At 37.3% G+C, this 26,722-nt stretch overlaps 1 protein-coding gene and 1 long non-coding RNA gene across 2 annotated transcripts; one reads left to right on the forward strand and one right to left on the reverse strand.

The window, feature by feature from the left end:
* Positions 1–1,597: 1,597 nt before the first annotated feature.
* Positions 1,598–4,391, reverse strand: LOC128206811 (uncharacterized). The gene is made up of 3 exons (XR_008256591.1): positions 3,692–4,391; positions 2,408–2,485; positions 1,598–1,651 (listed from the first exon to the last, which is right to left on the reverse strand). It is a non-coding gene; the product is annotated as an uncharacterized LOC128206811 (long non-coding RNA).
* Positions 4,392–9,994: 5,603 nt separating this feature from the next.
* On the forward strand, positions 9,995–22,635 carry LOC128204843 (uncharacterized). Its single transcript, XM_052906251.1, has 5 exons — positions 9,995–10,034; positions 11,922–12,511; positions 12,620–12,778; positions 13,334–13,631; positions 14,276–22,635. Exons 2-5 carry the CDS (start codon positions 11,981–11,983, stop codon positions 22,633–22,635), a joined length of 9,348 nt encoding a protein of 3,115 aa, XP_052762211.1. The 5' UTR covers positions 9,995–10,034; positions 11,922–11,980.
* The last annotated feature ends 4,087 nt before the right edge of the window (positions 22,636–26,722 follow it).

A 26,722-nucleotide genomic window follows, 5' to 3' on the forward strand; every position in this document is an offset into this window, starting at 1 on the left:
TTTCCTTACTAATCATTATATTCAGTTAAAGGGACTCCTATCATGTGTCCCTCTTTTGTTCGTGTGGAAATATTCTCATAGCTTGCATGCAAGTATTGCACATCAAAATGATTTACATAACACTGTGTAATTAATATTGAATAAAATGGTTTGCAACGCACGTCGGTGAACTTGGTGCCCATTTACATCAACAATAGCCCCATCTTGCATAGTATGTACATCTCTTTTTCCAAAACACTATTTGGAAGATCCAGATCTTGATAATATCTGCAAAAATATGATAAGTGGGTTTTCTCCGGGTTCTCCGGTTTCCCCCACAACAGAAGACCACACTCTCGCGCAAAATCGGGCCAACGAGAGTCAGTAATATAATGTTGTAATAACTTGTTTCACCATCGTTGTAAAATAAATATGTTTAAACTAAAAATATGATAATATACAAATATCAGATGTCTTTGAGGATGATAGCATATACTATTTACCCGAGAAAGTTCATGTCAGCAGAGTATTTTACTGAACACATAGTATTGACACCGGTTACGTCTGCAATTGTGGTGTTTGATTTGATTTGGAGTCAACAAGATCATAGTTAGTTAGTTACTATGAAATGATTAAAATAATCCGCGTTATTATGATGTCAAAACATGTTTTGGTGTCTATTTTATATTTTCATTTGGTCAAATTAATCCTCAGGTTCAACCGTGGAAAAAATAAGTAAAGTTCTATATATGTATGAAAATCATGTTTAACTCTATATGATTTACACCTATTTATATGTTACCAGTAGCTACATGCTTTAAGAGAAATGCCCTTATTTTCTTTGCATTCAAAATTAATAGATCAATGGACACATCTCTTGTCCATCTGCATAATGCGAATTCATATTATCAGGGTGGGAATCACGTGATTTCAAAGGGTTCTCCCATAGGTCACCACGGGTCAAACCAATGTAAACAAGCAAATTAGTAACGTTAATTTCTAAATTACTTTTTTGACAGAAAAAAGATGAAAATATTGCTTAGTATAGAAAAGACTAATGCTACTTTTAGATTCTACAGAATATTTAAGATTTGCTTGTATTTTAACGATGCAATCTTGGGTCATAATTTCACGCATCGTTCTATAAATTCCGTAAAGTTGAAATATTAACCAAGGAGGAGAACTTTTGAAGGAGAGTAGTTTTATTTTTATACACACACGTAGCCTGAATGCCCTGTATCAACGAAAAACTAAAACTAGTATACATTCAATCTTAAGTTTATGAATATTGAATTTAAAATGTGTTGTCTAACATTTAAAACACTTACATTATAAAATTATTTTATTATTTTTTTCCATTGCCATTTACTTGACCGTAATTAAATATTGATACACTCACTAGGTTTCATGAAAACTGTTTAGAAAAAGAAGCTGATTGAGCATTTTAATAAAAATGTTGACGACCGTCGTGCTCATGAAAACTTAAACTGCATACAATAAACAAAGAATTGGTAAAGTTTACAAACAGTATATTAAACTGCTTTAGAAATATTTCAATACATTTGGGTGTGATAAAAAATAAATAATCACCTACCATTTAAAATCTCGATCATATGTCCAGCAGTCTAGTAACCATGCTAAGCTCGTCCTTGTCGGCTGTATTCGGCCTGGTCTATATTTATATGTGGATTGCAAACACGCAATGTAAAATTTAAGGTAATATAGTAAAGTAATTATACCGAATTATCTGACAACTACATAATTCAATTATTTTCCAATTATACATATAGTAAATATTCGAATAAGTCAAGGGTCAAGTACTCGGAAGATGATCGAAACCGCATAACTTCCATGCGAATTCCCTCGCCGTCTCAATGGAATAAATCGTATTATGCGACAACGGACGTTTACTAGCGTGATTATATTGAACTTAATGAGCACGCTAGATATTGCACAGTTGGAGCTCTGCTAACTGGTTATACACCAGTCAATTGTAACCAGCCCCCCCCCGAGGTCCGGGGATTAGAGGGGACCTTGACTTTCGATCCGGACAAGAGCACGGTTAAAATCCCCGCCCTGCCGGGACGAACTACTGATTAAATCCTCCCCAAATGCCCCCACACCCCAGGGACCCTAAATAAGGACCATTCCCCGCTATTTTTGGTGCGAAGGCAAAACCACTGCATTCACCCGGCACTGCGGGGACACCTGAAGGTAAAAACACGGCGTAGTTACAATTGACTGGTGCATTACCGTTCTGATATGAGATGCGATCAAGTTTCTAAGTGGTGCGTCACTAAAGATAATTGCTTTCTCTTACAATGTAGAATGAGCTAAAATGCATATTTTTGTGTTCCATTTTCGGAGCAAGATTCGTTTAAGCCGAAAATAAGAAATACAAAATTGTCCAGACCAGATATACTCTTACCTTAATACTATGCTTGACTGGAGCGTTCACGAAGACCTTTGTGGAATGCTAGGCACGAGTTTAGATCTAGGTCGACAGCTTAATGAAAGTAAAGACATGCCAACCATTCATGAATATAAACAACAGGGCAGTAGATTCAATGGTATTATATTGTCTAAGGCAATGAATAATTGAAGATATATTTTTGAGCTTAATCAAGTCGCCTTTTCGTAAATATCTTAGCTGAATAGTGCTGTTAATCCGTTTCGAAATGGTAAAAATACGGAGTCGGCAGCCATTACTGGTCTCATTGCTTCTAAATTTAGCCGCACGTGTCTCCAAGTCGACGATGTATTCATACGCGTGGGAAGGCTACATGCTACTTGGAATTATCGAGTGATGAATGGCGATTCTTGGATAATAGCAAAATAAAAATGATCTTTTTTTTTAGTTGTAATTATAAGTACTGAATATTATTTTTCTGCTTTCATTGATGTATGAAGTGTCGGAAAAATTACACCTAATTTATACAAAAACATCTTCGGTGTTTATGCAAATAAGGTGTTATTTTTCGACTTTTCATACATCAATGAAACGCAGAAAAATAATGTTCAATTCTTAAGTAAAGTTACGAAATTTTGTAATGTTTTCATATAATACCAAGAAACATTCCTAATGCATCTTTTAAGTCCTTAATTTTAGAAGCACTGTGTCCATAGATTAAACTGCTCAACTGAATGTATATATATTCTAAAACACGTGCTAAATACTAAGATAATACTGAAGTTGCTAGTTTTATAATCACATTCATAGAACTGTCCATGTTAAGCGAACATAAAATGCATCTACGAATGTTTAAGGTAAGGTTTTGTATCAAACTCATTCATTTATTTGCCCACATTAGAAGCATCGAATTTTGTCTTTGTCTTGCTATTTTATGAAATAAATCAGGTTGAGACATAACCTGTCAAGAGTGCGGCTGATGTCATATGATATTTATCATTGTTAAACCTTGTTAATCGAAGTCTTTAGATTCTTAACAACCTGGAGCTCATGAGTCATCTCTGGTGAAACACTATGCGCCACTGATTCACTGGAAACATCACTCTGAGTGGCCAGTGGCCCTTGCAACAAGAAGCATAATACGTGCGCTATCTACAAGAATATGTCCTCTGAAAGCCCTGGAATCTGCTTTGCGTCTTAGCATGGGAGTCATTGTGTTTTGAGTAAACCGTTTTTATCAACATTTGCCAGCCATTGTTATGCTATGCAACCAAGAAAACTCATTTGAGTATGGAACCTTACCTTTTTACCGTAGCCTTGAGTGTACTGTTTACTGCTTCGTTCAGGACCATTTGCACTGCCTTCCAATAAAGTTGTTGATCAAATATAACGATAGGTGAGACCAAAAAGATTTTCGCTTGTGTGGCAACAAAGTCATGTGTAGAGTAAATACACGTCAAATCACTGGGATTCAGATCGATTATTGGAAGGAACAAAACAGGTGATTTCCCCGGATGGCATCCAGTTGGTGTTGTTTGCAAGAAGCCTGACCAGCTAGGACATTGCGTTTCTTGATATATTTACCAATTGCCCAAGACTCTGATAGGTCCCATCATTAACCTATTTTAGACTTTGTGGAGTTTTGTGCTGTTCTTCTATGTTTCTTGTTTGTGATTTCATGTTCTATGTCGTTGGCGTTTACCCAGTGCCACTAAACCGGGTCTATGTTTAAACTTTTTGCTACTGAGCTTGTTTCTGTAGCTTTTTGCATAAATTTTGGAATAGCGATGCACCAAAGGTGTTGATACACGGGCGTTCTTTTCTTTTTTTTCTTTTCAGGGTTCCAGTTAGTGGCAGCTGCAGCTTCCTTTTTGCACCTCTTTATGCAGATGATTTAATCCTAAAGTGTTCACGGTATTCACAACAAACTTTGTTCAAAAGTGTTGATGCAATGGTACAACCAGGTCGAGGTTCCCGCTTGGTATAGCACTCTGTTTAATACTTTGTCCTATCGCAATTATAATTTTGTCTGCATTTTTGCTTGTTACCAGATATTCAAGAAATAGCATTAGACTTGGTGGTATATATGTTTTGTTGGTCTCATTTCATCTGCGCTAGGGTATATTTCCATATTAAATTGCATGACTTTTATGATAAGCTTTGCAGCTGTTTTGATGACTGCATTTTTCTCAATTTCATTATTGGCCTTTGTTGAGTTGTTCAGTTCTTGTTAAACTAATGCAAAATGGAATCAGCAGCTCCTTTAAATGTAATCACATTTTGTTTCCTATCAGGTTCTGATATAACGATTTTACAGCCAAAAAGTCAATCATTTCTTTTCATGTACACCGTACTGCTTCTTCTCCAAAAAGCTCTTCCATCTGATGAACAAAATCGGAAATTGTCATTGGTCACTAACACGATCTTGCAGATATTCCATGACACGTTAGAAGGCGGTATCTGCACTTCTGCGTGATGTGCTTGTGACTGAACGGATTTGTAAGACTTTGGCATGTTGTGAATGTTATACTGTACTTCTCCAGGTAACGTGCTTCCATAGCTGGTAGATCTAGCACATATTGCAGACAACAAAGCACATTTTTGCTTCGTTCGTCAGTTCTCTTTTTTGCAGAAATTCCTTAAATTGCTTTGAAAATCAAGTGTACTAACCGAGAATACATCGTTACTTTTCTTGGTGCTTGCAATTTTGGCCACGGCTCCACAAAATAAGCATTAAGTATAAACAATTCGCGAAAACTGGTTATTTTTTTTTCTCGTATACAAATCAACAGTTGAAAAGTATTTGAAAGTGCAACCCATCTAGAAATATATTTCTTTCATTAAAAGATATTTCCCGCTTGTAGCATATGCTTGTTCCATGATCGCGCTGGTTAAAGTTTTTGCTAGACGTTACAAATATCAAGCGAAACAACGGTATGGAGTGACGGTTTGGACCCATTGATATTTACAGAATTTGTTAACGTCAAAAAAAAATTAAGAGATAACTACAGGTAATCTTTTAAAGTAGTATTGTATGTCATAAAGCGTATTATTATCTACCAATATATCGAAGAAATGTTTCTGTTTCAATTTGTTTGAGCTTAAACTTTACATTAATTGGATTAAAATGCCATTGATTTATACAAATGTAAACGGTTGTGCCCGTTTTATTTAGTCTGTATTAATTGATGCTTATTTTGGCGGCCATATAGGACGCCGTCTTGGTAAATATGTGACTATAAAATATTATTTGTAATACATTAATTGCATAAATTTATTGTTATGTTAAAAAAAGATGTATCAGTCAATCCAGAAATTTATGTTGTATTTCATAAAATTGATGTCTTCAATATATTTCTTTGTATATGTAAATTACAAATACACAAATTGTGCTTGAAGATGACGCATGTGGCACAAACTATCACATAAATGTGCAAAATCCATAATGCAGCAAGCATGGCAATAAAATATTACAAGATGATAACTGTAGTCTTCATGCATACCGTTTGTACATTCAGAGCGTCCCAATCGTCAAACAAAGGGTTTCAGTAGTGCCAATTACACCTTGTGTCACTTCAGGAAACAAATACGTCCAATTACCTCTACCGTTGAATTGAAGTAGTACTGAAAAACTTTATTAAGATATCAGATCCAGAAATAAGCTTACCATTAGGTGTGTGAGGTTAAATTTGTGTTCGTTGTGATCCCACATACTTTTGGTAGTATCTAAAAGGGCATTGCTCTCTGATTACTAATATGTTTAGTAAGAAATCAAACCCACATTATTAAAAAGGTTCATGCAGTTTGAATAAGTGTTTAAAATTTCTACTGAAATCGGACGGGAAAATTGACACTATTGTAACCTTGTAGAAATGGTTTATGAAGAACTTTTCATTATGGAAGCCATAGAGACTTGGCTCATGAATACATACCCATGATGGAAATCATGTAGACTTGGCTTATGAAAAACTCTTCATTTAGTTATCTAGAACTGATCACTTTGGTAACCATGTATACCTGGTTTATAAATAACTGTTCATTATGGTTTACATGCAGACTTGGCTTAGGAACATGTTTATTATGGCATCCATGCAGATGGCTTTTATTAAACTGATCCGAATGATTTTACTGCATGCATATCTCTACAAGGTCCCAAATTATGGCCAGTATACTTGACTTTGAATAATCAATGCAAATTTATCTCGATCAGCGTTTAAAAACTATTAATTACACTCAGTCTTGACTTTTGACTAACAGATCTGAACCATATGCATGAAGTCTTGGCTTTTGGTCTTGAGCTTTTGTAAAACCAAAGCTCTTCAAACAACATAAATATCTATCATTACCATCTACCTAGTGACTTCAAAACATTTTATGGCCAAAAACCTGTCATGTTCTAAACGTTATCGAGCTGACACCGTCTTCACAACTTTTTTTTGAACTGCTGACACCAAAAGAATATTGATAGTCTACAGATTAACAGCAATATAAACAAGTAAACGTTTATTGTTATACCGATGGTCTTTTGGTCAACAGTAATATATGCAAGTAGAAGGTAATTGTTAAACACCGCTACAGATCCAAAGCATGCTGAACGAGACTGGCTATATACAACATGCAAAAATCTAGGCATCCTTTCTTGCATTTACTTTGTGAAAAAGACTGTACAAAGAATAAAGAAATAATCAGAAATTGCACGTCTACGGAATGCCATTTAAACTCAATATATAATGCATTGTTCCTTAAAATGGTTAAATAGTATGTATAAAGTGCATACAAATAATGCTGTACGGTCAAATGTCTCCAACCTAATTGTACGTTCACACGGAATCGTAAGGAAATATGTATATTCACATTATCAACAATTAACACTGAAAGTTGTGTATTCATATACATTAGAGGATATTTTGACAAGTATTGCGTTATTTCTAAGGCATAATCCGTTTGTAGACTTTTCTTTGGTAAGTGTTTTCAATATGAGTATAACTAAATTTAAAAACGTTTTTTGGCAGTTAGATTCTTTCACTTTTTAAACAATGGACGCATTTTTGAGGAAGCTTGTTAAATGCATTAATTGACATCCCTATAGTAGAAATTTGGAATTCGAAAGTTTCGTTTAATCAACAACTATTTTGTAATGTACCAATATTGATCTCAATATCAGAAAAATGGACGATTCGTTAGGAAATCACAAGTTGGTAATTTATCGATCGTTATTATAGTATAGCTAATGTTTGAAAAATGGGACAAAGGTATGCTTTGTTTTAATGTTGTAAGATAGTTCACCATGGTGGCTGTAACCTTCATGTTCTCCTTGACACATTTCACTACAATGTGGCTTGAGTGTATCATATCAGCATGTACTCGTACCCGACTGTGGAAGGTTATACCTGATAGTGAGATAACACGCACGATATATTTGGATGGACCTTGTTAGCGTGCTAATCAATGTCATGTTATGTCATATGTATTCACACACCACGTAATCCATCTTGGCTTTAATTTCAAAAGTACTGTAGTGTTCTTGCTTACTTGTATAATGTAAACAGACATACCCTTTAAGGGATTCAAAACAGACAAGACCCGAACGATTTTTCATTAATGGTAATTATTAACTACTGAACATAGGCATAGCTAGCATACAGAAAGGCCAGAACCTTTTCATTTATACAGAGTCTGGAATGACTTTTACAACTACCTTTCAAACGACTAACGACACGAATTGTCCTTTCAATCAATAACAACGCCAAGTGCCGAAGAATTTTAATTCGGAACTTTTGACGTGAATAAGCAGACACATTCCGTTTGAGATAATATGTAGGACGTATTCGTGATTATCATTTTTTCTAGCTAAAACATTGAGATGAGTATTTAAATAGACGTGTTTTGGCGTAATAATATTCCTTACTCGATTGAATGAATTAGAGTTTAAACATACACAGTTGTTGCAATGATGGTAATGCAATCGGAGTTTTAATTATATTTAAAGCAATTTTACTGTAAGCGTTTTCAAAAACAACAGCAAAAACATTGCAAGTTTAAACACAGTTTTATCCGTGCGTTTACCAGTCGACATATTTATAAGACCAATCGAAATACGTTTCTGAATATAATTGCAAATGGGACTTGTTTTACAAGTTTTCAATGTGTTATTGTTGCAAACGTTATACTTCATGACCTAGCGATATAACTATAAATATTATATTATATGTATATATAAACGCGACCTTGTTAGATAACCGATTTACAGCAAATCACGAAGGTACGACTTACACGACGATGGCAACAAAATGACACTTGCATCAGTTATTTTATCAGCACGTGACTAACTCATTTATATTTACATGGCTCAGCATCTAGATATCTCTAAAATGTGCACAGGTAAGCTAAGAATGTATTTGTCCTTGATGTGTTTGCTTTTACTAAGGTTAACAACATAATTTTATACAAGAGAAACCAAGTGTTAGTTAAATAGTTGAATAGCAATTTCGCATGCATGACACTATGAACTGTGAACATCCTTTAAAGGTTTTCGTTTCAAGGAATCCGTCCAACAATAATGAGCCTGGTGTCCCCAAATTACAACCATTAGTTCCATTAGTAACGCATTTCAAAATTGTGGACTTCAAAGACCGTATTTGAGCATATATCAACAGTTTTTAAATGGCCTCAGCCGTCCGTTTTTAGTGATTTGCCAAACTTTATTTTGTAATGAAAAAATACATGAATGAGTCTTTTTTACTTGTACTTCTTGGCATCGGCTAGCTTTACTAGCACACTCTCATAACACTATAAATAACTCAACAATCTGTAAATCGAGTAGACAAACAAAACCTACCAGTGAGACCAACGCTGTAACCGAACAATTGTTAATACAAATGTGTTGATGTCTGTGTGATTTGTCTGTGTTGTTTTATATGTTGTTTTCTCTCGTATAAATGTCTGTTTGGCCTTTACACAGTGCACAGTAGATATTCGTAGCAGTGTTGGCTGATGGGATTACAATGTCTTACTGCAAGGTCTATTTTAGAGTTGGTAAAGAATTCGTCCACAGTTGTTCTAGATATAAACATTGGTAAAGCTGAATAAACATGAGTAACAACTAAGACTTGACCTTTATACTTTTTCATTTTTAATGAAAGAGAATTTTGTTTTTAAAAATACGAAATAGCCTCCTTAGTTTAGCTTGTATTCAAACGATGGTGGCAGGGGAGTGGGGCAGGGAGAAAAGGAAAATAAGGTGAGCGATGAAAGAATCTATCGGAACAGTTCAATAGCAAAGCATCGCATTGGTAATAATCAGAACATAAACAATATAGATGGGATTGGTGAAATAGCAAACAATCTTATTTAGAAACAGTGTTAAAAGATCTCTCTCGGGAGAGGTAAATAGCAGGCACGTATAGATATAGCAGTAAAGATAAATGATGATCTTACGATGAGTTCAAAAGCAAACAATGTGTGCATATATCGCCTTAAATAACAAAAATACTATTGTCAAGGTTAATTAACTCCTCGTGACGTGATACGAATGTACTAAATAGATAGCGGATTGATAGCGTGATCTATAAAATCCCGGACATCAAACAGCCACTCAAAGGCGTGCGCTGACGGTAATCTGAAAGCACTGAAATGTGAAACTTATGTAAGTTAATTTTTTAGATTTGTTTCAGTATTTATCTATAAAATTATGCATTTGATAGAGAGCATGGAGTCGCTAAGAAGATTGTGGTTTTCCTTTCAGATCATATTTTGATTTTGCTTGCACAGCTTATGTTTATTTCGGATGCATTACTTATTTTGGTTTTGCTTGCATCGCTTATTTTGGTTTCGTTTGCAGCAATACAACCATAATTGACAAACAACTGTACTTTTTTTTACAACGACAATTCTGCCAAGGGCATTCGTAAAACACATTCCATTCACGTGGTGTTTGTTGTTTTATATAGCATATAGTTATGTACTGTTTGGGAGTTTGGTGCTGTTGTTCTATGTGTTTGTTTTTGTGTTCTATGTCTTTGGTGCTGACCCTGTGCCATCAAACGGGCCTAATGTTTAAACTTTCGACTTTTGTGCTTGTTTGTGTAGTTTTTATATCGATATTTATACATACCCGTGCTTTTTAAACCAACAGTTTTGAATAACAGTCCTTTAACTGGCAAAAGCAGTCATATGGAGTTCTGGCTTTATCTTGGCCATTCAGTTGTAGATACTTATATGTTGAAAAATCATATTTATGCAGGGTTATTGTGTAAACATGTTTTATGGTTACGGTAGGTTACTGGTTGCATGCTTTTGCTCAGGTATTCAGTGATGCTAATGTTATTAATGTAAGAACAGTTTTAAAAATACTTTAACTACATTAAAATCATGTATCTAGTACCGTGCCATATTTTTCAATGATTTAGATTAACTCAAGAATAATATGTACCTTTCATTATCACAATGTCGTTCATTAGAATGCCATGAAAACAATGTCTGACGAATGTTTGTGTAAAAACGTGTACATATTTGTGTTAACATTATAAATGCACAGTCACCATTCGTATTTACCGTCGCAAAGTCAGAAATGACAACACACTGCTTATAATTATTAACACTTTTTTACCATTAATTAACTGATCTCGCCTTTTCTATTTAACTTATGCAAACTGTTTGTCCACTGCTTAACTCACAAGCATCTGGCCGAAATTTGACAGATGAAATTCGACATATTTTAAATGGCATATGAAACTGTGCAAAGGGCATAAATTTTAACTCTTAGGCACTGTCACGAAAAGTTATGCACCCCTGTTACTTATGTTTCAAGACGTCAAGTTTTAGTATTGCCCTCATATAACATTCATTGTGATTGAAATTTACATAAAATAACACAATGAAAACTAGACAGGCAACATTTTAAATCATTTCTTGTATTCAGCAGCCCATATTGGAATTGATGCACGGTCTAGTAACAAATTTCTCAAATGACGTCCATATCCGCTACAAAATCGTCGTTTGAGCTGAAGTCACAAAAGTCAGCCGAATAATTTATTGTTCTTCCTACCCTACACGTTTTAAGTTGTTGCGAATGACCAAATTGTATTGCATTTTTTTCAAATATTTTTTGTTGTATTACGTTCATTGTTTTAGAATTATGCTTAAGTTAGGTTAGTTTATATAATCGGTCATGTGAAGCGCGGCATTGATGACGCACAGATTTTGACGTGTTTACAAACAAACTTAAACTTGCAATTACTTTAGGCGGCAAAATTGACGTATTTCGGCATGCTCCGAAGGTGGTCTTATATCCCATTTCACAAAAAACTGAAATATGGAACATTGAAAAAAATGTAGTATTGAAGATTTTTATCTCTGTTCAAGCAATTTGTTTGCAGTGAACAAACTCAAAATCGTTTCAACCTGTTCTTGCAAGTAACGTCTTCAATCATCATTTTAAGATAACTTTATCTATTAAAGAATATCAAAACTTCATTTGCAGTAAATTTATTTCTTTAATTTCCTTTTTTTATTGTTAATGATATTTTTACAGACAAATAGGTAACGTTTTATCGAAGGAGGATCCTGCATGGGCGACACATAGGATTTAAGATGGCGTCATTGGAAGATTGTGCAAAATGGTTTGAACGAAAAGAAAATACTAACTGGCTAAAAGTCTCGGTTGGATTGATCATAACCAAACGTGGACTTGCACCATTAGTAGAAAATACCGTGGAAACGTGGAAGAACGGCCAAGTCCCGCAAGGAAGCAACTGTTCTGCGTGTTCTACTGCAGAAATTGTACCATGTGACCCACAAAACAAAATTTGTAATCATGGAATCTGCAAATTGCACCAATCTGTTACATATCGTCCGTGCCCGAACAAGGTTTGCGATGAACTGAGACAGTCAATTATAAATCAGCATAGATTTAAGGGTCCATCATGGCGAAATACAAACGCCTGCGATTGGTGCTCAAATGCATGGGAAGTAGCTAAAGCATTTATGCCACCAGAAGGATATGAACCGATCAGCTCATCTGATGAAACAGATTTGGACGGCTTTGTCAGTGTTCTTATCAACTGTCTCCTTTTTGAGAAATATATCCCCGACCTAGCAAACACGGTCAACGTTGCAACCAAGGTAAACTTTTTTATTTTGATTAAGCTTCAATCCATTAATATAAATAGCTTATTTATTGTATTGTATTGTTGTTTTCAATCAGGTTTTAAATAACACATACACATACAGGTTCGCGAAATTGGACGGAAAGTACGCCACGCATCAAAACTTGAGGTCACCGACGATGAGCTTAAGCAATGGTTTGGAGACATGCGAGCATTGTTTAATATACCACAGCACATTGCAGCGAATTCTTCTGCACAGTGTACGCTAGATGTATTGAACAAGGTACTATTGCACGCATTGGCGTCCATGATTTTCGTTCCTTCTCATTTCCTGCATTTTTCTCTGAAGGCGTTTCATGCATTAGATTTTGTTTTGAGACTGATTTTGTGACCTTTATCTGCAGTTGAAAACATTGGTTCATATGCATAAATATTTGAGGTTTAGACAAATAATAAATTGTCAATGATTAAATTACACTGATGTTTATAGCTGTCCAACTTTTAAAGTAAGTATTTATTTATTTTTTATACTTTTCCGTGAGTACATCGATTTTGATATTTTATTGCTGTATGGTAAGATATTGATTCCTTAGCGAAAGAAAAGTTACGTGATTGTGCCGAACAAAAGTTAAACTACGACATCAGTATATTTTTGTAATCCACGTCAATCGAGCAATAATCTTAATAAAATTATACAAGAAACAGATCTTTTCATAAAATTCGTCTAAATATTAACATTTATATAACTCTTAAAAGTATTGCTTTCTGTGACTTCTTTGTGGAATTCATTTCGATCTTCCTCCAACATTTAACATATTTTGTCTATCTGACGTTACAGTTGGAGCTTGACCAGTTGCATATCGAGAGGACGGACGTGCTCGATGCCATAATAGATGTAGTAACTTCATTGAAACGCCTCAACTCTTCCATGGACTCTGAAGCACTGACTGACAACATCAGCAAGCTACAAGAAATGCAGCAGGACATTGAAACACAGGTTGAAGTACATAAACGTAACATTGGTGATTTGGTCGGTGAAAAGAAGGTTGAGGTAACTCAGCAAGAGAGTACATTGCAGCCGATAATCGATAACAAGGTTGATGCTGACCAGCAGAGCTTTAACGAGTTTAAGAAAGGTAAGTTTCTTTTTTACGTACGTTTATTTATTTCAATGATAATACAAGAAATCTTTCAGCATAGATAAAATGATTATCCATGTAAAGTTAATTAATGGATGTTGATATTCAAAATCTGAATATCATTAGTATTCCATTGTAAGTCATGCAATGCAGAAAATATATATTCAAGAGTATTCGAACTGGTTGACATTTCGAAATCGTCTAAAAATATAATTCATACATTCTTTTATTTGTTTTCAAATTAGAATTAGGATAATTTATATGATGTCGTCATATTGAGGAAACGACTTTATTTTAAAACGGTATCAGTAAAAAGTAAACTAAAACCTATTTTGTAATTGACAACAACGGCTGTATATATGTTGGCTGAAATACCTTAATACATATATCTATTGTGATTCCTCTGTAGGTGTTTATACAATCTCTGTTAAAATTTTATCTGTATTGAAACCGAAACTTATGATGTCGACTGCGCTATATCAATGAAAATTCAAGGTTAACATATGAAAACATGTTGTCTGGTACAATGGAGGCGTTTAACAAAGTTCAAAACGTCATTTTTATATTGTAAGCAAAACTTGGCATGCTTTTGTTTGAAGCCGTTAGATATTGGATGAAATAAATTTGTTTTGGTGTTACAGAACTCAAGAAAATTCTTTTAAAACACCATTCTACAACCACTTCGACGCTGTCCATGGGGCCGTTTTTTCCTAATGGTGAATCTCGTATTCAGGACTTCTACGTACCACCAATGTTGTCAGAGGTTTTCACGCAAACGACGTGTGACAATAAAAAGCCGTTACAAACCAAGAAACAGCCAATTACGTCTCTTGAACCGCTGTTGTGTAAGAACGATACAAAGAAACAATTCACAATTTTAACAGCAAATGCGGGTGTAGGCAAGACATCCTTTTGTAATTTCTTAGCTGTCCTATGGTGCGCATCGCAAACAAACGAAAGAGATGTTTTTAATCATTTGGGGAAACGATACAATCTAACATTTGATGTTTTAGAAGACATAAAATATCTCTTTTACATAGACATGACCACTATTCCATCAGAAGTAAGAAATTCCGTAGAAGAAATACTTTATATTCATTTGAAAGATGAGATGGGATACAATGAAGATGACAAACAACTCTTCAAAAAGCTGTTCACACAAGAGAGAGGCTTGGTGGTTTTAGACGGTTTGGACGAAACTGCCATATCTAAACTACAACCGCCAATAGCCAACCGGACATACAGCGTTGTACTTACGTGCCGGCCATGGAAACTTGCAGACATGGACATACCAAGACACACGTATTTGCATTTAAGTGTCGATGTTTTGGACGCTGAATCCGTTGAAGAGCTTTTACGACATGCAAACACATGTCTAAACGCACATTATGGAACCGTATTTAAGGTCGAAGATTTCTTTGCCGCTGTCGAGTCGCAAAACCTGCAGTCCTTTACCTCAAACACGCTCATGGGTTTGCAACTATACTGTATCTGGCACGGTCGATGTATAGACGACGAAACACCACAAAAGAGTAATAGCAAGCTGACGCTTGGGAAAACAGGGTCACACATTTATGCCGACGTTTTAGAAACGATGTTTGATATAGGAAAAAAGAGGTATAAAGAAAGCTTGCCACGAGCACAACTACAAGCTCCAAATGAAAGGCGGCTTCCAACATGTTTCGAGCGATGCAGTACTTGTAAAGCAAACTCCGACACAATATATGAAACAGGAAAAATAGCATTTCAAATGTTAATCGACTTGAAATGTTGTTTTGATCAGGAAACTATGAACTTGTTCAAAGAAAATAAGCTTCTACAAGCTTCAGGACTGATAACAGCTATAAGGTCACACAAATGCAGCATTAAAAACACGAAGTATCGTTTTGTACACAAAACCTACCAGGAATTCTTGGCTGCTGTGTATCTTTCGTCATTGAAATTCGAAAGTGAAGATTGGATGACATATGAAAGCCATTTCGAAACTACATTTTCACCAGACATAATGTCTTTCCTGTGTGTCATGAATTACGAGCAGGGCCAGCGATGTGCGGAAATGTTCGGGGACATGGATCGGACGTTTTACAGAAAGAGTACATTCTATTTCGATGAGCTCATCGAGTATCAGTCTACGGTGCTGCAGTTGTACAACGAATGTGTGAACAATGGCGTTTCTGAGCCAAAGCTTGCGTTAAGGCACAGCTATATAGATAATGAGCGTATGTCAGTTGACCATTATCTATTGAAATTCAACGCAAAAACGACAAAAACCTGTGCAATGATGAGTTACGACGCATGCGCAATGAATATGAATTCCAAAGAAACAATGGAAGAAAGAAATATCACTTCATTAAAAGCCTACTATTCAAATCTGCAAGTATTCCCCAAAACATCTCTAACAACCTTGGAACTGATATGGCTTGACAATTTTGAAATACGAAACGATGAAATAGATCTCGTTTATTGCGAAAATCTTAAAGTATTGATACTACAGAACATCGGCCTCAAGCGTGTGACCATCGCCCCGGCCCAGCTGGAGCAGCTTGTGGTTTCGACCCGTGAAGTCTTTTGGAAGAGGATCCCGCCCATGGGAGTGACATTCGCACATGGAGAACAGTTTTCCAACAGACTAAGAGAACTCAGTTTGGTCGACATTGTTTTGAATGGACGCCTAGATTTAAGTCAGTGCGATAAACTTCAGAAGCTGGAACTGGACACATTGTCATTCCGTGCCACCTACCACCTTGACGTATCATCATTCTCTGACCTCACTAAGATAACACTGAAAGACATCTGCCTCAGGCAATTGACCATCGCCCCGGCCCAGCTGGAATTGTTCTGCGTCTTAACCAGCGAATACATGTTGGATACGATTCCGGCAATGGAGGTGTCATTCCAAGATGGAGAACAATTTTCCAACAAACTACGGAATCTCAGTCTGAACAACATTATATTACAAGCACACTTAGATATAAATCAGTGTGATAGACTACAGACTCTTTGGCTGGATACATTATCATTCCCTGACGACTACCACCTGGACGTATCATCATTCACTGGCCTAACTGAGATAATGCTACGTAACATCTGCCTCATGCATGTGACTATTTCCCCGGCGCAGCTGGAGACATTCTGGGTGCTCACCGATGAAAGTCTTTGTGGCAAGATTCCACCCATGGAGTTGACATTTGCAAATGGGGAACAATATACCGACAAACTTGTGGAGCTCAGTATGGTAAATATTGTATTAAATGGATACCTTGATATACGTCAGTGTGTTAAACTACACAAACTGCAACTGTACGATGTACCATTCCCTGACGAATATCATCTCGACATATCCAGCTTCACAGACCTCACGAGGATAAAATTACGAAATGTCCGCCTCTGGCATATAACCATTGCCCCCGCTCAGCTTGAGCTGTTCTATGTCTATACAACTACTAATCTACTGGACAAGATACCCGCCATGAAGGTGACATTCGATGATGGAGAACAATTCACCAACAAACTACAAGAGCTAAGTCTGCGCAACATTGTTTTAAATGGAAAACTAGATATATCTCAATGTGATCGACTGCAGACTTTGCTGCTGGATACCATTTCTTTCCCCGACGATTATCACCTGGACATGTCCTCCTTCAAATACCTTACTAGTATAACACTACATTATGTCCGAATCCAGCATGTGACCATCGAACCGGCTAAGCTAGAGAAATTCTGGGTGCTCACCCAGAAAGATCTGCGTGGCAAGATTCCACCCATGGAGTTGACATTTGCAAATGGTGAACAATATAGCAACAAACTTTTGGAGCTCAGTATGGAAAATATTGTATTAAATGGATACCTTGATATAAGTCAGTGTGATAAACTACAGGAACTGCGACTGGACAATTTATCATTCCCTGATGAATATCACCTCGACATATCCAGCTTCACAGACCTCACTAGGATAGTATTACGGAATGTCCGCCTCTGGCATATAACCATTGCCCCCGCTCAGCTTGAGCTGTTCTATGTCTATACAACTACTAATCTACTGGACAAGATACCCGCCATGAAGGTGACATTCGATGATGGAGAACAATTCACCAACAAACTACAAGAGCTAAGTCTGGTCAACATTGTTTTAAATGGACAACTAGATATATCTCGATGTGATCAACTGCAGATTTTGAAGCTGGACACAATTTCATTCCCTGACGATTATCACCTGGACGTATCGTCCTTCATGCACCTTACATGTATATTACTGGCAAACATCCGCCTCCGGCAAGTGACCATCGCGCCGGCTCAACTTGAGCAATTCTGGGTGCTCACCAGTCAAGAACAGCGTGACAAGATCCCGCCCATGGAGGTTTCATTTGCATATGGGGAGCAGTATTCAAACAAATTAGTGGACCTCAATCTTGGTAACATTATAGTAAATGGACGGCTTAATATAAATCAGTGTAATAAACTTCGGAAGCTGCGACTGGACAGAGTAGCATTCCCTGACGATTATCACCTCGACATGTCAACTTTCACAGACCTCACTGTAGTAATACTACAAAATGTCAGCCTGCAACATATGACCATCGCCCCGGGCCAGCTGGAAGTGTTCTGTGTCTTCACCACGGATGAACTCCTGGGAAGGATACCCTCCATGAATGTGACATTTGCACATGGAGAACAGTATACCAACAAACTACGGAATCTCAGACTGCACAACATTATTTTAAATGCACACTTAGATATAAATCAGTGTGATAGACTACAGACTCTTTGGCTGAACACATTATCATTCCCTGACGACTACCACCTGGACGTTTCATCATTCACAGACCTCACTCAGATAATACTACGTAACATCTGCCTCAAGAATGTGACCATTTCCCCGGCGCAGCTGGAGATATTCTGGGTGCTCACCGATGAAAGTCTGCGTGGCAAGATTCCGCCCATGGAGTTGACATTCGCAAACGGGGAACAATATACCGACAAACTTGTGGAGCTCAGTATGGTAAATATTGTATTAAAAGGATATCTTGATATAAGTCAGTGTGATAAACTACAGGAACTGCGACTGTACGATGTACCATTCCCTGACGAATATCACCTCGACATATCCAGCTTCACAGACCTCACTAGGATAAAATTACGGAATGTCCGCCTCTGGCATATAACAATTGCACCCGCTCAGCTAGAGTGGTTCTGTATCTATACAAGTACTAACCTTCTGGACAAGATACCCGCCATGAAGGTCACATTCGATGATGGAGAACAATTCACCAACAAACTACTAGAGCTAAGTCTGCGCAACATTGTTTTAAATGGACAACTAGATATATCTCAATGTGATCGACTGCAGAATTTGCTGCTGGATACCATTTCTTTCCCTGATGATTATCACCTGGACATGTCCTCCTTCAAATACCTTACTAGTATAACACTACAGTACGTCCGAATCCAGCATGTGACCATCGAACCGGCTAAGCTAGAGAAATTCTGGGTGCTCACCCAGAAAGATCTGCGTGGTAAGATTCCGCCCATGGAGTTGACATTTGCAAACGGGGAACAATATACCAACAAACTTAAGGAGCTCAGTATGGAAAATATTGTATTAAAAGGATATCTTGATATAAGTCAGTGTGATAAACTACAGGAACTGCGACTGTACAATGTACCATTCTCGGACGAATATCACCTCGACATATCCGGCTTCACAGACCTCACTAGGATAAAATTACGGAATACTCGCCTCTGTCATATAACCATTGCACCCGCTCAGCTAGAGCGTTTCTGGGTCTATACAAATACTAACCTAATGGACAAGATACCCGCCATGAAGGTGACATTCGAAAAAGGAGAACAATTTACCAACAAACTACTAGAGCTAAGTCTGCGCAACATTGTTTTAAATGGACAACTAGATATATCTCAATGTGATAAACTGCAAAGACTTGTGCTGAACGCATTATCATTCCCTGACGACTATCACCTGGACATGTCCACCTACACGGACCTCACTGATATAGAACTGCTAGACATCCGCCTTAAGCATTTGACCATTGCCCCGTTAAAGCTTGAATGTTGTTTGGTCTTTACCAGTGAAGATCTGCGGGAGAAGATTCCTCCAATGAAGGTGACGTTCGCCCATGGAGGAAAGTTTTCGAATAAGCTATGCGAGCTCATTCTGGACCACATTATACTAAATGGAAACCTAGATATAAGTCAGTGTAGTAAGTTAAAGACACTGACACTGACCACATTATCGTTCCCTGAGGACTATCACCTAGACTTGACCTCATGCACGGACCTCACTGAGATAGTTTTCCTTGACATCCGCCTCAGGCATTTGACAATTGCCTCAGCCAAGCTGGAGTGCTTTTTGGTTCACACCAGGAAAGACTTGTGTGACAAAGATCCGCCAATGGAAGTGTCATTTGCGCATGGGGTACAGTATACCAACAAACTACAGGCGCTGAGTTTGGACAACATTATATTAAATGGACATCTGGATATGAGTCAGTGTGAAACTCTACAGGAACTTAGGCTTGACACAGTATCGCTTCCTGACGATTATCACCTCGACTTATCCTTATCTACGGACCTCACTGAAATAACACTGCAGAACATCCGCATACAGCATTTGACTATTGACCCGTGTGAGTTAAAACTTTTCTCGGTGTCCACCAGTGAAGACCTGCTTGAGACGATTCCGCCAATGAAAGTTTCATTCGATAATGGAGAAACCTTTTCATGCGAGCTACGCGTGCTCATTCTGGACAACATTATATTAAACGACCGTCTAGATATAAGTGAGTGTGATGAACTGCAGTATTTGAAGCTGGATAACTTGTCATTCCCAGACGACTATCACCTGGACATGTCCTTCTTTATGTACCTCACTGAAATAAAACTGCAGAACATCTGCATACAGCATTTGACTATTGACCCGTCTGGGTTAGAACTGTTCTCAGTCTCCACCAGTGAAGACCTGCTTGAGACGATTCCGCCAATGAAGGTTTCATTCGATTATGAAGAACCATTTTCATACAGGCTACGCGAGCTCATCCTGAACAACGTTATATTAAATGATCGTCTAGATATAAGTGAGTGTGATAAACTGCAGTATTTGAGGCTGCATGAATTGTCATTCCCAGACGACTATCACCTGGACATGTCCTCATTTACGGACCTCACTGAAATAACACTGCAGAATATCCGCATACAGAATTTGACAATTGACCCGTCTGAGTTAAAACTGTTTTCGGTCTCCACAAGTGAAGACCTGCTTGAGACGATTCCGCCAATGAAGGTGACGTTCGCCCATGGAGAAATTTTTTCGAATAAGCTACGCGAGCTCATTCTGGACAACATTGTATTAAATGGATATCTAGATATTAGTCAGTGTTGTAAGCTAAAGAAACTGCAACTGGCCACATTAACATTCCCTGACGACTATCACCTGGACTTGTCCTCATACATGGACCTCACAGAGATAGCACTTCTTGACATCCACCTCAAGCATTTGACCATTGCCCCGTTTAAGCTTGAACTGTTCTCGGTCTCAACCAGTGAAGATCTGTGGGAGGAGATTCCTCCAATCGAAGTGTCATTAGCAAACGGGGAACAATACAGCAACACTATACTGAAGCTCATTCTGGACAACATTGTTTTAAATGGAAATCTAGATATAACTCAGTGTAATAAACTGCAGTATTTGAAGCTGGATACCTTGTCATTCCCAGACGACTATCACCTGGACATGTCCTCGTTTACGGACCTCACTGAAATAACTCTGCAGAACATCCGCATACAGCACTTGACTATTGACCCATCCAAGCTAGGACTGTTCTCGGTCTCCACCGGTAAAGACCTGCGTGAGACGATTCCGCCAATGAAGGTGACGTTCGCCCATGGAGAAAAGTTTTCGAATAAGCTATGCGAGCTCATTCTGAACAACATCATATTAAATGGAAACCTAGATATAAGTCAGTGTTATAAGCTGCAGGTTTTGCAACTGAATAAATTGCCATTCCCAGACGACTATCACCTAGATATGTCATCGTTTACGGACCTCATTGAAATAACACTGCAGAACATCCGCATACAGCATTTGACCATCTCCCCGTCTAAGCTAGAACTGTTTTCGGTCTCCACCAGTAAAGACCTGCTTGAGACGATTCCGCCAATGAAGGTGACGTTCACCCATGGAAAAAAGTTTTCAAATAGGCTACGCGAGCTCATTCTGGACAACATTACATTAAATGATCGTCTAAATATAAGTGAGTGTGATAAACTGCAGTATTTGAAGCTGGATAAATTGTCATTTCCAGACGACTATCACCTAGACATGTCCTCATTTACGGACCTCACTGAAATAACTCTGCAGAACATCCGCATGCAGCATTTGACTATTGACCCGTCTGAGCTAGAACAGTTCTCGGTTTCAACCAGTGAAACCCTGGTTGAGACGATTCCGCCAATGAAGGTGACGTTCGCCCATGGAGAAATGTTTTCGAATAAGCTACGCGAGCTCATTCTGGACAACATTGTATTAAATGGATATCTAGATATTAGTCAGTGTTGTAAGCTAAAGAAACTGCAACTGGCCACATTAACATTCCCTGACGACTATCACCTGGACTTGTCCTCATACATGGACCTCACTGTGTTATCTTTTCGAAACGTCCACCTTCGGCATGTGACCATCTCCCCGGCCAATTTTGAGATATTTAGGGCGTTGAACGTTGAACATATGAGAGGAAATATACAGCCGATGGAGGTGACAATTTTAGATGGGGCAAAGTTCACTCACAAGTTAAAGAAATTGGGCCTGGTTAACATCATTTTAGACGAACCTATTGATTTAAGTCAGTGTTCCAATATAACAGAAATTAAGCTTAGTGGGGCCATTCTCAGCGATTCCAAAGGTGTTCCTGAGGTTATGCAACAAATGAAAATGTATCGCTCGGAAGGGTGTGTAATTTATGAGCAAGTTCACTCAAAACAAATATAAAACACTCTATTGGACAATCGACGATCGAATAAGAAAACTGTAGATGTTGGTTCAATGTTAATTACATTGTAACCTGCCAGGATAGATAAATGGATATAAAACATACGATTTAATACGCGGTACTGAATAAAAAATCAAATATGATTAAGGACGTGTGATGCAGTGATGCAATGTCATATAATCATGCAATAAACGTTACATCCTAACTATGTTTAGTTGGCGACCGGCTTTAACAGTGTGGCATAACGTACAGTCGGACCCAGATGGCTCGAATTCACATGGACCGGCGAAATAACCTCGAGCCTCGAAAATTCGAGCCAAGCGGGATTGTTTACCTTCAGTTTAATTATCTGTCTTTAACATATAGTTCGAGCCAACGAGGAATTCGAGCTAAATGAGTTCGAGCCAACGGGGTTCGACTGAATATTACTTTATATATAGCAATACCGGCACTGATGGTCTTCAAATCAATAAATGTGTAAAGGAAACATAGGTTTTATTAGACTAAAGCTTATTGAAGTTATAAACAGACACATTTATAACAAAAGTAATTGAGGTGATTCTTGTTTACTTTTATGTTTATTGCAAAGCATTATTTTGGAGTAAACTTTTGAACTTTATTTAAATCATGCAGACTCATAGAAACTGTATATTGAAAAAAATATAACAGATTTGTTTATTTTTACAAGTATTAAATTATGTTTAGGGATGCAAACGAATGGCAAAAGTGATATTCGAATATTCGGTAATTCTTTCGATCGAATATTCGAATATTCGAACACCAAAATGAACCTTTAAGAATTGTAGTAAACTAGTATTGTAGTAAACTATTATTATTCACTAACGTAAGAGCGGGGGCCCTGTTACCCTCCTGGGCGTTTTCGGTACACGCGACGGACCCTTATAGTTCCACAAATTAGCCTCTGAATTTCCCCATTTTCAAAATATATCCCAAGAAAAAGCGATATATCTTTAATAAAAACAAACGAATTGTACCAGTTCCTCTGCGTTCATTTTTGTAAACAATGCAAAATAAGATCAGGGAATTGTGTTTTTCCCAGTTAAATGACGATATGCGCCAACGTGAGACTTGCAGCTTCGTTCTGGGATTGATGTTTACGATATATATTTATAGAACACGACACCATGTGTAAACGTCGCTTTTGCCTTAGGTATTGTACAACAATACAGGACATATATTCTTAAACGTTAAACCATACAGTTAATTTATGTATGCAGCGTTATATTGAAAACATGGAAACAGTTTAAAGCACATAACTAGCACATGTCCTTCTTATCATCAAGGCGATTTGAGCAATATCGCCAAGCTTGATTAGCAGTGAAGACAAAACATTGGTATAAAGGCCGATCTCTTAAACCCTTAATTGGCATGGTCATTTAAATGTACCCAAAATAATTGGAATGTGTTTTATTTCACTTGTCTAACATCCAATAAATGCAAAATTACGAGGACTGTTTATAGTTCCCTGCGATATATCCGATATGACGCGTGTATAGTGTCATCAAGTTCACACCTATGGCATTAGAGGTCCATCGTTGTAAAAACAAGAGAGACGAAGATGACAGTTGTAGGCAAAAAGTTTATTAATTTATTAATTCAACAAAAACATCGAATATTCGAATACCTATTTTGACATTCGAATACCAAACGTTCGATCGAATATTCGAATATTCGTTTGCATCCCTAGTAAAAACGAATACTATTGTTACAGACAGCTCCAATCATTAACCGTAAATTGAACAAGTGTGGGTTATTTGGTAGGAAATTATTACGGAGTGAATATCACAATAAAATGTTCAATTTACTCCTTTTAATCCTTACACTAGGCGTCTCCAGGGGCGGATCCAGGAATCAACGTTAGAGGGGGCGTAGCTTAGGGGCGCAACCTTTTGACATGCACCCCTCCCTCTGAACCGAAAGTGTATGGCATAAACTGTTTGCAGATGGATTGGGGTTTAGCAATCAAGAAAAATTAACAATTTGTAGTTGGAAATGATGCATTATGGGCGTATTTTATTATTTTTTATCTCCTAAATTGACATGAAAAGTAACCTTTGACGATTTTAGAGGGGGCGCGCGCCGGATGCGCCCCCCTCTAAATCCGCTAGTGGTCTCTGTACTGGTTTTAGACCTTTTCATGTGGGGCATATGACCAGGTAGATGGAAATTTACATTTTTTTAAAAATGATGCAATTAAAACAAACTTCTTGCTAGGGCGGTACCCACAACGATTATTAAGGACAATGTTTTAACATCCTCGGCACCCCACCTATATGATACCCTGGGCAAATTGGCTAAGGATACTTGGTAAATCTTGAATATTCATAAGCATTTTCCGACCAATGAAATATCCGATAACAAAAAGGAAAGAATCTCCTTTGTGAAGAGCTATCGGCATACTTAACAATATCCTGCCTAAAAAGACATGCAAGCCGTGATCTCATTGGATTATTTCTAACCGAGATTACATCCGTATCTTCTCGGCCATTTCCGCACCGCATGAGGTGTGTCTCATGCGACCAATCAAGCGGCTGGATTTCACCATATTAATTATTCATGAGTACGAGATTTTTCCAGCTGTTTTGCCCAGGGTATCATATAGGTTATGATACGCTGGGGTGCCGAGGATGTGTTTTAATAGATGTGCTTGATTCAATGTATACTCCATTCTCATAGAATAACAAAAACACAAGAAATCAATTGGTATCACATCTCTTGCCATCCTCGGCACCCCAGCGTACCATAACCGATATCATACAGGTTATGGTACGCTGAGGTGCCGATGATGATCCCTCGTCTTAATTAACTAATCTTCTTTACATAGAAAACAATTTTGAAACTCAATAAGAATTGCGACGCCCTATATTGAATACTCTTATTTGCTGTGGTATAGTATTGTCTCACTTTAGGGAGAGGAATAATTATCTATTTCATATATAAAAAAAAATATTATGTTAATCGTACCATTTTGAAATTTCTTTGAGTATATTTCCGCCTGTAGTTAGAAATACACCTACTGTTAGTGCCAACTTTATGGCTATGTTATTCCATGTATTAAGTATAAATAGTATGTGTATTTACGAGCGTTTCGTAGAATAGCGAAGTAAAAATTGTCTAATGCGGTACTGGTTTATATTGATTGGTTTTATGCACGAGATTTTCGTGCAGTATTATATTGGATAATTTGGTCATTCTACCTGACGATTGCATACCGTTCATATCGAATTTTCCAAGAAATATTTTATGAAATGTTATTGATTTTTCTTATGTGAAATTGATCATGTTTATTTGTTGAAATTATTTTTCATTGGTTTTGTTAAGATATTCAGTAGATGAGGCCCGACATTGTGACTCGTAACCTTTCACGGGCAGAAAGGGACAAATGGGTACACGTTTCCAGAGCGAATTTTTTCATTATGTTTTTATCTCTGGTTTTTCGTGGGCGATTCGAGTCACAGCTGAATATCATTTTGTAGGGTACTGTAACTGGCTCTGTATGTCTCATGAATACTATTATATTCCTATTCATTGTATATGGTACCATGCCGGCTAAGTTCACAATTACACGTCTGGTAAAAGCAATTTGCTTGTTGTTTTTCTATGAAAAGTTATATATATTAAGTAAAGCTTAGACGGATTGTTATCAACAGATTAATGAATCCTTTGTTTACGCGTACAGGTTACGTTGGACAGTCGCTACCTAGTTGTAAACAATGAAAGTATTATGAAGTCGTGGGACGAGGCTCTTTCGATCTGTCAACAGTTTGGCTCCGGATTAGCCAGTGTGTGTACACCACGTGATAAATGATGTCATATATGCTACGTCGGAAGGCAACATTTTGCATAAAATGAAGACTTGAATCAAAGATAACTGAACCAGTTAAACTCGTTAAGCGATAAATAATTCCCTTGTCGTGACTATACTGAACAAGGAAAAGGCATTAGTACAAATCAACATTTCTATAAATTGGTGGCTCTCACAATTTGCCCCCCAAAAGGAAGTACATTTGATTAATTTTCCTGTTTGAGGGTTAAACACAAGCTGCCGCCCAAAGTAAATTAAGT

This window comes from Mya arenaria, chromosome 10, assembly GCF_026914265.1.
Source record: "Mya arenaria isolate MELC-2E11 chromosome 10, ASM2691426v1".
NCBI lineage: Eukaryota > Metazoa > Mollusca > Bivalvia > Myida > Myidae > Mya > Mya arenaria.